Source organism: Balaenoptera acutorostrata, chromosome 9 (genome assembly GCF_949987535.1).
Source record: "Balaenoptera acutorostrata chromosome 9, mBalAcu1.1, whole genome shotgun sequence".
NCBI lineage: Eukaryota > Metazoa > Chordata > Mammalia > Artiodactyla > Balaenopteridae > Balaenoptera > Balaenoptera acutorostrata.
Window position 1 is genome coordinate 14,275,990 of NC_080072.1, and position 15,692 is coordinate 14,291,681.

Below are 15,692 nucleotides of genomic sequence, written 5' to 3' on the forward strand. Positions count from 1 at the left end.
ATGTAATACATGTCCCCTCGCCAAGGGCCTGAAAGATTAAGATCAGAGCCAAGGTCAGATGACTAAAGAAATGACAAAATGAAGCACTGCTGCTCCCTCAGTCACTGGTCTCAAATCAACTTTCTGCTGTCAGTTCCTGGGAGTAAAAACAGACAGTTCTCCAGACCACATACCCTTCTCCTGCTACAACCTAGCTCCCTACTAGTCACAGAGTTCAAATGCCCAGACCAATCTCCACAACAGTGTGTAAGGAAACTTCACTTAAATGCACATCATAATAAAGGGTGATATAAACCAAAAGCAGCTTCAGCCTGACACAAGTTCAAAGCAGTTATCATTCCCCTTTTAGTCAGGAAACTCTTCCCTAGGACACTCTTAGGCTGTTTCTTAAATTTCTCTATTCCCATGTCCTGGATGCCTAGGAAAAAAACCAATCTCCTCCTGCCTGAGCTCTGGGTTCTGACTTCAACTTAAAGCTACCCCTCCTGGGGGTCCCCTGTCTCACCAGCTGGGTAGACAGACCACCAAGTAATCCCCTGGCTGCCTTCCTTTGGGCTTCAGGCACTTATTTTCTTGAACACTGATGTCATACCTTGAATCCTAATCTTCAAGCCTGCCTAACCTGGCCTTTTCTGTTGAGCTGCTCTCCAAACCCCCCACTTAAAAGAACTCATCCTGGGTTTATCTTTGGCCTCTAAACCTGAGGTAGAAAAACAGTAAGCTAATGCAGAATCCAGTTCACAAATGTGTTTTGTTTAGCTACAGAGCATGTTCAATTTCATTTAGTTCCCAACATTAAAAACCAGGATATTTTAAATTGAAACCCTTGTGTACTGTTGGCTGGAATGTAAAATGGTACAGCCTCTATGGAAAACAGTATGGTGGTTCCTCAAAAAATGAAAAATAGAGTTACAATGTGATCCAGCAATTCCACTATGGGTACATAACCAAAAGAACTGAAAGCTGGGGCTCGAAGAGATATCTGTACAACCACGTTCACAGCAGCATTATTCACAAAAGCCAAAAGGTGGAAGTAACCCAAATGTCTATCAACAGATGAATGGATAAACAAAATGTGGTACATACATACAGTGGAATATTATTCAGCCTTAAAGGGGAAGAAAATTCTGACACGTGCTGCAACATGGATAAAACTTGAGGACACTGTGCTAAGTGAAATAAGCCTGTCACAAAAGGACAAATACTGTCTGATTCCACGTGTATGAGATACTTAGTCAAAATCATAGAGACAGAAAGCAGAATGTGGTTGCCAGGGTCTGGAGGGAAGGAGGAATGGGGAATTAGTGTTTAATGGCTACACAGTTTCAGTTTTGCAAGATGAAAAAGTTCTGGAGACTGGTTACACAAGAATGTAAATGTACTTAAAGCCACTGAGCTGTACACTTAAAAATGGTTAAGATGGTAAATTTTATATGTGTTTCATTACAATTTTTAAAAGTCAGAACATTTCAGTCTTCATTTGAAAAAATCAGATCTGATACCTCAGGACCTAGATTCTCACCTGTCAACCATCTCCAATTTACCACTAACCACCATCCTACATCATTCTTTTATCTGTCTGGCTTCTTTAGGCATGTGATTGTGGCTCCTGCTCTAAACCCAGAGCGTCACCTTTCACAGTATAGCCCTCCAATGTCAGTCCCCAGCTGGGCAAGCTAAGGGTCTTGTCTTTGGTGGAGGGGCCAATACCCTCACCCCTCAGCGACTGATGACAAACACTAGCACAATTAAGACCATCCCTAAAAAGCTCTCGGCCAAACCTTGCCCCAAACACACTCTGCCTTTCCTCCTTTTCTCTCCATTTAAATATTGTTCTTCCTCACTCCTCGCTCATCCATGAAACCTCTATTGACTCTAATTCACAAGAGGTTCTTCCTTCTCTCATGCTCTGTAGCATTTAGCATCTGTACTGCTGTATTGTTAGTTATCTTGTAGGAAGACATCCCACCTATCCAGTTATACTCCAAGCCCCTCATTCATTCAACAAATACAAAGCAGCTATCTAGGCCAAACATTGTTTTAGGTACTGGGGATACAGTGGTAAATCAGAAAAACAAGGTCCCTGCCATCATGGAGCTTACCTTCCAGTGGGTAAAGACATACAAATAAGTAAAACATTTCAGATATTGATAAACATTGTGGGGGAAAAGTGAAACAGGATAATGAGATAGGGAGTCATTAGTGATTAGGCAGAGCGGTCAGTTATAGCCTTTTTGAAGAAATACATTGAGCCGAGACCTGAATGATAAGAGGGAGCCAGCCATGAGAAAACCATGGGAAAGAGCACTCCAGTCAAAGGGAACAGGAAGTGCAAAGACTCAGTTTCAGGAATAGAAATAGCTAGTATGGCTAAAGCATAGGAAATGAGGAAAGACAGTAGTACAAGATGAGGTCAAGGAGGTAAGAAAGGGCTTAGATTCTAGGTGATTTACGAGGGTGATCAATATTTCATACTTTCTAATATTTTAAGGGCAGGTGTTCAATAAAGAGTTGAGTATCATCACCATTGACTCGTTTGAAAATGCCCCCAGTTATTTTTGATCCCAATTATCTCCTTGTTACCGGATGACTTTTCATCCCTTCAACAAACACTTCTTCAGCACTAACGTCTGGCACAGGGAGCTGCTCACCCCTTTAATGAAGGTGGGTTTGTCCTTTATGCCAAAGTTCCAGAGCAAGATATCTCCCCCTTTGGAACCCACAGCCAGGGTGCTGGGGTGAGTTGGGTGCCACGCCAGGGATGTGGCCCTCCTGTCAAAAGGGGCAGCCTTTTGGAATATCCGGTAAGAAGCCAGAGAGTTCAAAAAGGACTGCTGGAGACCCTGATACAGAGAGAAAAAAATTAAGTTGAATTAAAACATAAGGGTAAATTGCCAATCTCTGACTCCCGCATAGATAAGTGGGGTCAGGTCCTCCCACTAAAGGAAAAATAACTGCCTGACTCTGTGCATAAAAATATTTGCAATATACATGATCTCGTCATGGAAAGCAAGGAGGCAGGGTGCATTCCTGCTGGGACCCCCTACAGAATAGGACTTCTACATGGCTGAGTGCCCAGTAGGTACTTCTACATGGCTGAGTGCCCAGTAGTCACCAAGGTGGGGGTGATCTGACCACTCTGACGACCCACTGAACCAACCCAGCGTCTAATTTTGGACCATCCAGCAGTAAAAAAAAAAAAAAGGCACCATGCAAACCCTTGAGCTCTTCAGCCAGGAAACGCCTCACCTGCTGTAGTGATGGCCAGGCAGCTGTGCCCAGCTTATGCTGGTGGAGGGCCCTGACGATGCTGCATGGTGGCGGGACCCGCAGGCTAGCCAACCCCGCCCAAAGGCAGCCTGAGTCAAATCTTCTGCTAGGACCTGCCAAGCAGAACAGACACATATTTTCCGCTCCAATCTCACTCAAAGATTTTTCTGCTGAAACATCCCAGAGAGAAAGCCTTGTTGCTTCATTCGGCAAAGACAATCTCTCTTATCATCTCCTAAGGTTTTTCCACGTTCTGCTCAGTCTCACCCAGCACAACAAATAAATAGTGAGTAGGGGTTCAGCCCCTTCCAAAAAACATTCCCCAAAATAGTACTTCTGAAGTGAAACTATGATCTTGCAGGGTTCCTGAGAACTGAGCCAAAGAAACACATGAGAACTGCAGAACTCTTCCCAGTTTGGGCTGGAAAACTAGTGATAGGGTTGGGTGACAATTTAAAAGTTATATATCAAGCACAATAAAAAGATTTTAGGACAGCATAGAAGTGACTTTTTGGGAAAAGCAGTTTCTTTAAATCCTATATTAAAATAATGTAGAGGTGACCAGTGGTTGGCCCTAAGTCCAATCTCTTCTTAAAAACAGCAGGATCCATAGGGTCTGGTGTGGCGCTAAACTCGCTAGGCTACTTTTGGGAAGGTAGATCCACCTAGAATAGGAATAAAGCAACTCTGGATTACCAACATGTATTTGAGGACCTGATCTCTATGAATCCCGCCTCGTGACAACCAATTCATTCTTCTCATGAGCAAAAAAACACTTCATAAACAACCCCTGTCTTTTGAGTTCCCTACATTCCTTATAGCCCCAGGTTCAAGCCCCAATAAACCCCTAAGAATGAGTTTTCGAAGGAAGGAAGGAGGGAAATGGAGGGTTCCCGCAGTTAAACCAAGGACATACAGCTAGCAATCGTGACTAGAGAAATTAAGTACACACACCACTAGGCAAGGTAGGATTATCTTAAGCAGTCCTCAGTGTGTAAAAATTCTGGTAAAAACAAGAAATTTGAAAAGTCCGTTGTGTCTGTTGTAATGGAGCTCATCTGCCTCTTCCTGTCACCTGAGGGAGGTTAAGCCCAAGCTCTAAGGTGTCAAAGGACCTGCAGACAAAATGCACAGCCTGAGGCGTTCAAAATTTGGGACAGCCTCGGGGACCCAGGCGCACCCATCCCCCACTCCAGCCTCCTGTGTGAGAACCCCAAATGGCGGAATTAATTAAAGCAGCAGGCGCAGGCAGTACCGGGGCCCTTCAAACAGAGCTTCTTGGCCTCGGGCTCCAGCTCCCGGGGGCTTCTGTTCCTCTTGCTCTTGGGGCGCACAACCACTTCGGGGGTCTTCTGGGTTTCTGGGCGTTTCCTGGGAGCCATGGCGTCCTCCGTGCGAAGGGGTACTATGCCTTATGCCGAGATCACCGAGGAAAGATTGAGAAGCTTCTGGGGAGAAACAAGGCGGGGACCAGAGAACCCGCTAAGCCACAGGTAGGCCAACTAAGCCAACTTCCCGCCAAACAGGCTCACCGAGAAGGCGGGGGCGCGCGCGGAGAGATGGGAAGTGTGTGAGGGGAGGGCCTCACCGCTCCCCAGAGAAAAGGGATACAGCCTACGTGCTGGCCCTGAGCTAGTCCAAGTCAGCTGACCTGCCAGAAATAAACATGGCCGTCGGTGCTCGGCCTCGCAACTTGAAGCCTCTTCAGACGCGGCGCTGCCAGGCCTCTGGGCCCCGCCCCCCGCCCCAGACCGATGCTAATCAAGGCTTCGGCTCCGCCTTCTCCACCTTCTAATTGGCGACCACGCCGTCTCGGGTTGTGCGATTGGCTGATCCATACAGTTGCCGTGAGTACGCTTTGTAGAAAGTAAGCCGCGTCCGGGCGGTGGAAACCGAGCAGATTCTGCCTGCTGGCTTTGGGGTCGATGTCGATTGCTTATACTTCTCCAGCTTCGCCGAATCCCAGCGTCTCTGTGGAGAGTGGTTGAAAGTCGCAGCTTTTAATTAAAGTTTCACCAAACCTGCTTAGTGTCCTCCTAAGGAGCAACCCGGGGCAGTGATGATGGGCCGGAGAGCGTGCGGCTAACTGCCCAGGCTGAGGTCTTGTGCCAAAGGCCATTGCAGTGAGCCTCATAGGCGTCCCACCCGGCCGGACAGGAGACAGTTCTGATGCACCCCGCTTTCTGCGTCGAGCCAGGCAGGAGATGGGGTTGGTAGGGAACTGCTGGTCCTTTCCTTCCACCGGCTAAGTCAGGTGCCAGGTGCTTTGGGAGTGTGACAGGAGACAAAAATGCATTAATGGTAGATCCTGCATTCAAGGAGCTTTCAGACAGGTAGGGACGGAAGAGAGTGCCAAAAAAAAAAAAATAATAACTCTTGGAAAGAAATGATTGCTCCAAAAGAAAAATCGGAAAAAGCTTTCTTGATGGGAAGATCAGCTCAGGGTGTTAGAAATGGCAGCCAGCAGGGGAAAGGGCAAGCTAATGGCTTCTCCCCTGCAGGCCTGTAGCTGTGTTTTCAGAGCTGTGATACAGAAGCAAGCTGCCCCCTCCCCCTTACTCAGACCAGCCATTCGTTTCACCTCAGCAGGCGCTCATTTCTGGGGGATCCTGAAGTATGAGAAACGGCCCTGCCCCTAGATGAGGTTTACAATCTACTAAGAAGAAAAATACATGTGAGGGCTTCCCTGGTGGTGCAGTGGTTAAGAATCTGACTGCCAATGCAAAGGACACGGGTTCGAGCCCTGGCCCGGGAGGATCCCACATGCCATGGAGCAACTAAGCCTGTGCGCCACAACTACTGAGCCTGTGCTCAGGAGCCCGTAAGCCACAACTACTGAGCCCACGTGCCACAGCTACGGAAGCCTGTGCACCTACAGCCTGTGCTCCACAACAAGAGAAGCCACTGCAATGAGAAACCCGCGGACTGCAACAAAGAGTAGCCCCTGCTCACCGCAACTAGAGAAAGCCCACGCACAGCAAGGACGACCCAACACAGCCAAAAATAAAAACAAATAAATAAATTTATATAAAAAAAATACATGTGAAACAAGTCAAACAATTCAAGATAGAACACAGTTGAGTACTAAATTGTGGTATGCCAACCAAGACTTTTAGATGCATTCAGAAAAGATAATCTAATGGAGAAAGTAGTATTTAGGAAAGCCTCATGGGGAAGATGGGGTTTTGTGGAGTTTGCTGGGGGACAGAGAATAGCATCCTAAGAGGAGAAACAGATTGATGAAAGTTAGGAATGGGTGGGGGTTATGAGAAAGAGAAAGGCAGCTCCTGGCATCTGGGTGCTGGCCGGCTATTATTAGCTAGACCTTAGTGTTCTGTAGAAATAATTTTGCAAAACATCAGCACAGACAAGGCCATTCTGTGACCATGATAGGTCAACACAAAAACATAATCGCTGATGTTTGAACACAGGCAAAAGTATGAACATTGTCCAAACCACAGAAATGGCCAAACATTCCCCTGTTATTTTGGCTAATATGAATGCCTGCAGATTCTTTGTTAATCACAGCTTTAGCTTTGCTTCATTCTTATTGATACCCAATCATAGAATCACCCCTGTTTCCTGACAGCCTCCAATACAGAGCAAAGCCCCACTTCTCTGATCCGTTATCCAAACCATCCAACACAAGCCAATCCTATTTTGTTTTTTGGGTTGTTTTGTTTTGATTTTCTGGCCGCAACGCACAGCATGTGGGATCCTAGTTCCCCGACCAGGGAATTCGGGCCCTTGGCAGTGAGACCACGGAGTCCCAACCACTGGACTGCCAGGGAATTCCCTCAGAGATGTCCCACCCTTCTCCATGGTATGCATCCTCTGTTGCAATGAGCAATAGACCCAGAGTTCAACTACAGGAGTGTCCCTGATAGTGTTTGGCTTGGGGGCATTTATAAGTAGGATAGGAGGCAGCTTGAAGAGGAGAAAATTGACCACATTAAGGATTTGGGCAAAATAAGAGAGGACAGATAAAGGGGGAGGTTGAATGGCAAGCAGAAGAATTCATTCTACTGACATTTATCAAAAACCTACACTGTTCCTGGCATTCTTCCAGTCAAAAAGAATGCTGACTTTGCTGTACAGTAGAAATTAACAAAACATTGTAAATCAACTATACTTCAATAAAATTAAAAAAAAAAAAAGAATGCTGATATGAAAAATGTTCTTTTCCCCCATGGAGTGTGCCTTTTAATAGACAAGTAAACCTATAGCTACAGTATTGTGTGACAAGCTGGGTGAGAGAGGAAGCATTGGATTCATGTGGGGTGGGGGGGGTACAGAAAAAGGACACTTTGAACTCAGCTTGGAGTGGGGTAAAGAAGGGGCAGTGTTGGGACTTCCCTGGCAGTCCAGCGGTTAAGACTCCTCACTCCCAATGTAGGGGACGCGGGTTCGATCCCTGGTTGGGGAACTAAGATTCCACGTGCCATACGGGTGCAGCCAAAAAATTAAAAAGAAAAAACAACAGTCAAGGAAATGTTCCCAGAGAAGGTGACACTTAAGCTGAATCTTGAGAGAAGACTGAGGGAGGGGAGAGTGGAAGAACATTCCAGGCAGAAGGAGTAGAAAATGGAAAGGCAGGAGGATTATAGCCATTCATGAGCAAAGGAAATGTCCTGCTTAATGCCAGACTTTCCCACGATCCCTTTTTAGGATTGTGGAGTCTTCAATGGTGGATTAAAAAAAAACAAACAAACCACGTGTGAGCAGTGAAAACCTGCCTTGCACATACGAGTAAAGCGCTTTGCCTCAGGTTGTGTGTTGGGCCATTCTTACCCTGAGTTTTGCTGTTTCACTGCAAAGCAGCTGCTGAGGGACTTGACGTCATCCATTCCCATCTGATGAACCGTCGGGTGCAGGGTGGATAAAAGTACTTAATACATTTTTTTTGACACAGCTAATCTGATAATGAGGTGAATGGTGCAGTATTGCTCTGGTCTCATGCCACGGAGAGGCTGTGCCGTGAAACCACGTTTATAGATGTTTTGGTTCTAACTGTGACACTACTTTTGACATAAGGCATCACAAGGCAATTCATTCAAAAGCTGCTGGTGATAACAAATCAAGGTCTCGTGTTTGCACTGGAAGCTGGGCAGACCATGAGCATGACCCTAAATAATGCCAGTTTCTTTGATCTGCAAAACAATATGTGGCTTAGGTGTTTTCTGGAACAAATACTATGGCACGGTGGAAAGAGCATTGTACTTAGACTGTGTATGTGATCTTGGAGTCATCATTTCACTTCTCTATGCCTTAGTTTCCTCATCATAAAATAAAGGGGAGGGAAGATGTGGTCTCTCAGATCCTTTCCAGTTTTAAAATCTGTGGTCCTGTGACTTGCTGTTAAAGCAGCAGAAACCAGTGACTGCTTTCAACTCTGGCCTCCCTGTGGGAAGTTTCCATCTAGTAGGAATTATTTTCCTGTTGCAGGCTGATACATGACTCTGATTCTGATCAAGCTGTCAATGGATCCAAACACTCCGCTGAGTCTGCAAAACCATCCATAATCCACACGGATGGTGTGTGCAGGCTTCCCACACACAGTTACTGCATGAAGTGGTTTGCAAATGACAGCCTCAAGGATTCTGCAGCATTTGCAGGGAACTGAAGTTTAAATTCCTCCTAAAGGATTGGAAACAGACTGAATACAGCATCCAGAGTCCTTGTTGCTTGGCATCTCCAATACATATTTAACCACCCCAATATGAATAGATTTGTAATAAAGCGAAATGAAAGCGTGCTTCCCACCCTCTGGGAACAGCATCAGTTTTCAAAAATATAATTTTGGGTAGCTTTGGAAGTGTCAAACAGCTGTGTAAATACCCCAAAACCCCACCTTCTGTCTCTGCTGTGTGGGATGAGGCACCATCCACACACTAAATCAATATCCTGTCATGAAATACCACTGGTGCAGGATGCCAGGAAACTTCTCTAGGAAGCCAGAGTTGCAGGGCAGTTGCCAGAGTGCTGAAATAATATACGAAAGTGCTTTGCAAACTGTAAAGTGTTCTACAAATAGAAGTTGTTATATAATCTCCTGGCAGCATGTTATTTACTGATAAGGTTTGATAAAGGTGGTGAAGAAGCTGTTCTCAAAGAGTTCTCACCAGTCACTAAGCCATCATGGAAAGAGTGGGGACCAGAGAATCAGAAACCAGGGGTTTGAGTTCTGGCAATGCCTTCTACTCACTCTTTTCATGCCAAAGGTCTCAAGGACTGTAAAAATCCCAAGTGGCAGAAATAAAAATGATTCTCTCTGTGGTACGGCCAAGCCAGTTCTCTATGAGCAGATGAGTCACAGGCTGGTGGGACCGGGAGAACTACATTTACATCACTTTACATTCCGCTCTTCCCACTCCCCTCTCCACTGCCCTGCTTTGGCTCCTGTCCCTAGGAGCCAATGTCCTGTTATTAGGTCATTGTAACTTCAGCAGCATATGACAAGAAGCTCGCCCAAGGAACCTCGGCTAACATTCTCCTTGTGGAGGAAGGTGGTGAGCCGCCCAGGTAGCTGTGGTTCTTATAGGTGAAGCCGATAGCCTCGGGAAGGGGGTGTTTCTTGGTACAGATTCACACGCAGTCTCCCCAACACTCCACACTCTGAGTGGGCATCATTGCCGGCACGTTTACTGTAATTCCCCTTTGTGCTCAAATATCCCTGTGTCTAAAGGCCCCAGAGTCTGAGCATTTTGTCATAATTACAGGCAGTCGGGAAGAGCAAGCCACATTTGTGTTGGCAGCATTTAGGATGCTGATCCATTCCACAAAGAGGCACATTTGTGAAACCGGATGAAGAAAGACTCTGAAAGGCAGCCTGTTTTTTAAGCTCAAGAAGCATTTTACTAGATTTCCAAGGCCAGCAGCTGTGGCCTCCTCTAGCCTCTTGTGGTGGGTTGAATGATGGCCCCTGAAAAGATATATCCATATCCTAATCTCCAGAACCTGTGAATGATACCTTATTTAGAAAAACAGTCTTTGCAGATGTAGTTAAGGATTTTAAAATAAGGAGATCATCTTGGATTATCCAATTAGACCGTAAATCCAGTGGCAAGTGTCCTCAGAAGAGTGAGGCAGAGGGAGGTAAGTAAGACACAGAGACAGACACACAGAGAAGATGATGTGAAGAAAGAGGCAGAGACTGGAGTAATATGGCTGTCAACCAAGGGATGCCAAAGAAGCTACCAGATTGCCAGCAGCCAACAGCAGTCAGCAGAAGGGCAAGGAAAGATTCTCCCCCAGAGCCTCGGGAGGGAGTGTGGCCCTACCAACACTTTGGTTTTGGATCTTTGACCTCCAGAACCATAAAAGAAGAAATTTCTGCTGTTTTAAGTCACCAGTTTGCTGTATTTGTTATGGCAGCTCTAGGATGCTAACACACTCAGTCTCTGCCATGGGTGCTCAGTATCACCAAGAGGGAAAAATCGTTGGCGAGCCCTCACATTCCCACTTCCTAGCTGTGTCCTAAAGCAGATCTGCACCTCTCTAAGTCTCTTTCCTCGTTTGTAAACTGGGAAGAATAAGTCCAACTGGACAGGGTTGTTATGAGGCTGAGGTGACCAAGTGCTGAGCAGCATGCCTGCGATTCCACAGATACTCCACAAACTTCCCCCGACCCCCTTTGTCCAGCCTCACCTCAGGCACAGAGCTCCCATTCTGAGGTTGAGCTGCACAGTTTCTATACCTTCTCCCAGGTCTCAGACTCATCAGTGAGATTCAGGATAGTGCCTGGCCCTGCCTTCTTGACACATTCTCAGATCAACATCTCAAACCTTAACTGTCCAAAGTGAAGTCTGAGGACTTCCCTGTCGGTCCAGTGGTTAGGACTCTGTCCTTTCACTGCTGAGGGCCCAGGTTCAATCCCTGGTCGGGGAACTAAGATCCCACAAGCCCTGTGGTACGGCAAAAAAAAAAAAAAAAAAAAAAGACAAAGTGAAGTCTGATCCTCCCCTCTTCTCCTGCCTCTTTCCCATTTCCCCCATCCCGGTAAATGACCTGTCTATGTAGGTACTCAAGCTGAAAACCAGGGAGTCATTTTTACTTTGTTTTAATCTATTTTTATTTTTCAACTTCTCATTTTGAAATAGTTTCAGACTTACAAAGAGTTGCAAAAAGGTTACAAAGAATTTTTGTTTTAATGTTTATTTATTTATTTTGGCTGCGCTGGGTCTTAGTGGCAGCACGCAGGATCTTTAGTGGCAATATGTGGACTTCCTAGCTGTGGCATGCATGCAGGATCTAGTTCCCCGACCAGGGATTGAACCCCGAGCCCCCTGCATTGGGAACGCGGAGTCTTACCCACTGGACCACCAGGGAAGTCTGAACAAAGAATTTAAACATACTCTTCCCTAATTCCCCAAATGTTACATCATACAGAACCACAATACAATGATCAAGGTGAGGAAATGAACAGGAATGACACTATTACCCAAAGAACAAACTTTATTCAAATTTTGTCACATGCCCCACTAATGTCCTACTCTGAGTCCTCCAAACTCATGGGAGGGAGTCTTTTTTTTTAATATTTATTTTATTTATCTATTTATTTATTTAGGCTGCACCAGGTCTTAGTGGCGGCACACGGGATCTTTGTCACGGCACACAGGATCTTTAGTTGCAGCATGCGGGATCTTTTAGTTGTGGCATGCAGGCTTCTTAGTTGCGGCATGCATGTGGGATCTAGTTCCCCGACCAGGGATCGAACCCCAGCCCCTGGCATTGGGAGCTTGGAGTCTTATCCACTGGACAACCAGCGAAGTCCCTAGAGGGTGTCATTTTGAAATGTCTCTCCCCCCTACCATCCACACTTGAGTAAATTGTACCGATTCTCTCCCCCGGATACTTCAGTCCATGCACTGAGCACCTCCACGGCTACCACCTAGAACAGGTCCCTATCATCTTGCACCTGATGACTACAGCAATCTCCTAATTGGTCTTCCTCTAATCCAGGAGTCGGCATAGTTTTTGTGTAAAGGGCTTGATAGTAGATATTTTAGGCTTTGCAGGCATGCAATCACCATTGCAACTACTCAGCTCTGCCACTGCAGTGCCAAAGCAGCCATAGACAATTTGTAAGCAAGTGAGCGTGGCTGTGTGCTAATAAAACTTTATTGAAAATTTTAATTTCAATAAATAATTGAAATTATTGACACTGAAATTTGAATTCCTTAAAACCTTCACATAACACGTAGAGTATTCTTCTTCCTTTGATTCTTTTCAACCATTTAATGATGTAAAAACCATTCTTAGGGCTTCCCTGGTGGCAGAGTGGTTAAGAATCCGCCTGCCAATGCAGGGGACACGGGTTCGAGCACTGGTCTGGGAAGATCCCACATGCTGTGGAGCAACTAAGCCCGTGAGCCACAACTGCTGAGCCTGCGAACCACAACTACTGAAGCCCGCACATCTAGATCCCAAGCTCCACAGCAAGAGAAGACACAGCAATGAGAAGCCCGTGCACCGCAACAAAGAGTAACCCCCGCTCGCCGCAACTAGAGAAAGCCCGCACGTAGCAACGAAGACCCAGTGTGGCCAAAAATAAATAAATAAAGTAAATAAATTAAAAAAAAAAAAGGATGACTTGTATCCTTCTTTAAAAATAAATAAATAAATAAAAACCATTCTTAGCTTGTGGGTCACCCAGGCTACAGTTTGCTGATCCCCTGCTCTAATCCATTCCTCATACAACATCCAGAAAGACATTCAGGTCTCTCTTCTGCTTAAATTCTGCACTGAGAATAAAACAAAGCCTGCAGTGTCTGGGTGCTGCCTGCCCCTCTTTACCTCACCCTGGCCCTCTCACCCTCTCACTCACCACGCCCTATCCACTCTACCCTTCTTTCCCAGGTCAAGTTCCCATTTCAGAGACTTTGCACACATCAGTCCTACTGCCTGGAATCCTGCTTTCTAGGTTCCCTCTTTACTTAGCTAACTTCCATTTGTCTTTTGGGTCTTTTGGGCCCTTACGGGGTAGAGAAGCTTAAACTTCCTGAGAGAGATCTTCTCTGACCCTCTGCCAATTGAAATTATGTTCCCCTTGTTATTATTCTCTCATAGCACTTATCTTTTTTATTACACTTTAAAACACATATCACAATTTGTAATTATGTACTCAGGCCTTTGACTTTAGTGGGAAACCCCACGGAGTCAGGGACCATGTCTGCTTTGTTTGCACTGGACCAAGCACCCAGCATCGTGTCTTGCATAGTGGGTGTTCCCTGAAAGTCAGCTAAATTAATGGATCCCCCACTAGAACTCCTCTTTCACCAAAAAGGAGGTCCCCAGTGGACTTCAGGGAAGGGCCCCAATGAACCAGGGCAGGCCTCCTGAGCAGAACCCTTGCCTGTGGAGCTGAAACATGGACTATGCAACAGTACCTTCCAAAGAATCTGCCCCGGGCAAATTCCTGACCCTGGAGAAACTTTCTCTACGGTCCCCGCTCTGAATCTGCTGTTCTTCCTGTGTTCCAACCCAGAGACAGCCTCCCGCATTGAGGTTAACCCTTCTCAATAACTCGGACAAGTTTTCCCACCTGGGGTTGCCTGAGATCTGAAAAATATAGCTGTGGAATCAGAGTACTTTACTCAGCTGCCCATCTGGAATGCTGGGGCAATGTCCAGAGGCCACAGAGACAAACAGCAGCCTTCGGAGGAGATAAACCTTGCCTGCAGCCCTCTGCCTGCTCTAATCTACACTCTGAAGGGCTGCCAGAGTTATCTTTTAAAAGGATAAATCTGATCTAGTCACTTCCATTCATACTCCTCACTGTCTATAGGATAAAACCCAAACTCCTTAGCCCATCTTGCAAATCACCGTTCAATCCCAACCCATCTTTCCAGCCACATCTTCCATCTGCCTCTACCCCATCCTGAACTCAGTGTTCTAGATATTCTAGCCAGGAACTGTCCAATACAGTTGCCACTGGCCACACGTAGCGGATACATTTTTAATTAATTAAAATTAAATTTAATTTAAAATTCAGGGACTTCCCTGGTGGTCCAGTGGGTAAGACTCCACGCTCTCAATGCAGGGGGCCCGGGTTTGATCCCTGATCGGGGAACTAGATCCCACATGCATGCCGCAGCTAAGAGTCCGCGTGCCGCAACTAAGAAGTCCGCATGCTACAACTAAAGATCACGTATGCCGCAACGAAGGTTCCGCGTGCCAGAAGTAAGACCTGGTGCAGCCAAAATAAATAAATAAATAAATAAATAAATAAAATAAAAATAAATTAATAAAATTCAGTTCCTCAGTCACACTAGCTACATTTCAAGTGCTCAATAGCCACACGTGGCTAGTGGCTACCATATTGGATAGTACAGCTATAGAACGTTTTCATTAATGCAGAAAATTCTATTTGGACAGCACCGTTTCAGACAATAAGACCCATCGCTATCTCCTAAAACAAAACTCTTTATTTTAATGATATATTTTACACAAAAGTACATTCTCATTGTTAATTTTCAAACATTACAAAACTCTCCCTCACCAATTCTCTCTAGAGAGAATCACCAAAATCAGTTTGGTGTATAGTCTCTGAATATTTTGAGTGTTCTGCTTTTTCTTCAACAGTGTCTCAGAGGTTTTCATATAAGAGCACATCTCTACCTCCCCTGTGCTTTAGTTATATCCAAGAGCATGAATGGACTTTAGGTTATTCAACCATTGCCTTCTTTTTTAAAATAATTAATTAATTAATTTTATTTTATTCATTTACTTTTGGCTGTGTTGGGTCTTCGTTGTTTCACTCGGGCTTTCTCTAGTTGCCGCGAGCGGGGGCTACTCTTCGTTGGGGTGCGCGGGCTTCTCATTGCAGTGGCTTCTCTTGCTGTGGAGCACGGGCTCTAGGTGCACAGGCTTCAGTAGTTGCGGCTCATGGGCTCTAGAGCGCAGGCTCAGTAGTTGTGGTGCACGGGCTTAAGTTGCTCCAAGGCATGTGGGATCTTCCCGGACCAGGGCTTGAACCTGTGTCCCCTGCACTGGCAGGCAGATTCTTAACCACTGCGCTACCCAGAAAGTCCCTCAACCATTGCCCTCTTGATGGACATTTGTTTCCAGTTTTTCCCTTATTGCAAACAATACTATATGCAAACATCCTTGTACCCTTTTCTGGACTTGTACATGTTTGTCTACGGTAGATACCGAAAAGTGGAATTGCTGGGTCACCAAGTCATATGCGAACACCTCTGGGGCTTGGCACACCCAGGTGCTCCCGCCTAGAATGCCTCTCCACATGACTAACTCCTGCTTATCAAGACCAGTCAAGTGTCATCACCTGGTGAAGAGTGGTCTCTTCTGCTTCTGTTTTCCCAGAGTACTTCCTGTCCATATTGTATCATTGTCATACCCTTAGGACTCTGCCTTATTTATCTTTGTATTCAACATCCAGCATAGGGCTTAGCATAAAGCAA

General features: G+C 45.7%; 1 protein-coding gene across 2 annotated transcripts in view; it reads right to left on the reverse strand.

The window, feature by feature from the left end:
- The window catches only part of DDB2 (damage specific DNA binding protein 2), a 20,462-nt gene extending 15,609 nt beyond the window's left edge, over positions 1-4,853 (reverse strand). The window contains exons 1-3 of one of the 2 annotated variants that reach the window (XM_057552708.1): positions 4,526-4,853; positions 3,250-3,383; positions 2,652-2,843 (exon numbers count right to left, since the gene is read on the reverse strand). In XM_057552708.1, the coding sequence (XP_057408691.1) occupies positions 2,652-2,843; positions 3,250-3,383; positions 4,526-4,652 (453 nt within the window). In that variant the 5' untranslated portion in view covers positions 4,653-4,853. The remainder of the gene's footprint in view (positions 1-2,651; positions 2,844-3,249; positions 3,384-4,525) is intronic. The other variant, XM_057552709.1, reaches the window with a different exon arrangement.
- Positions 4,854-15,692: the final 10,839 nt, after the last annotated feature.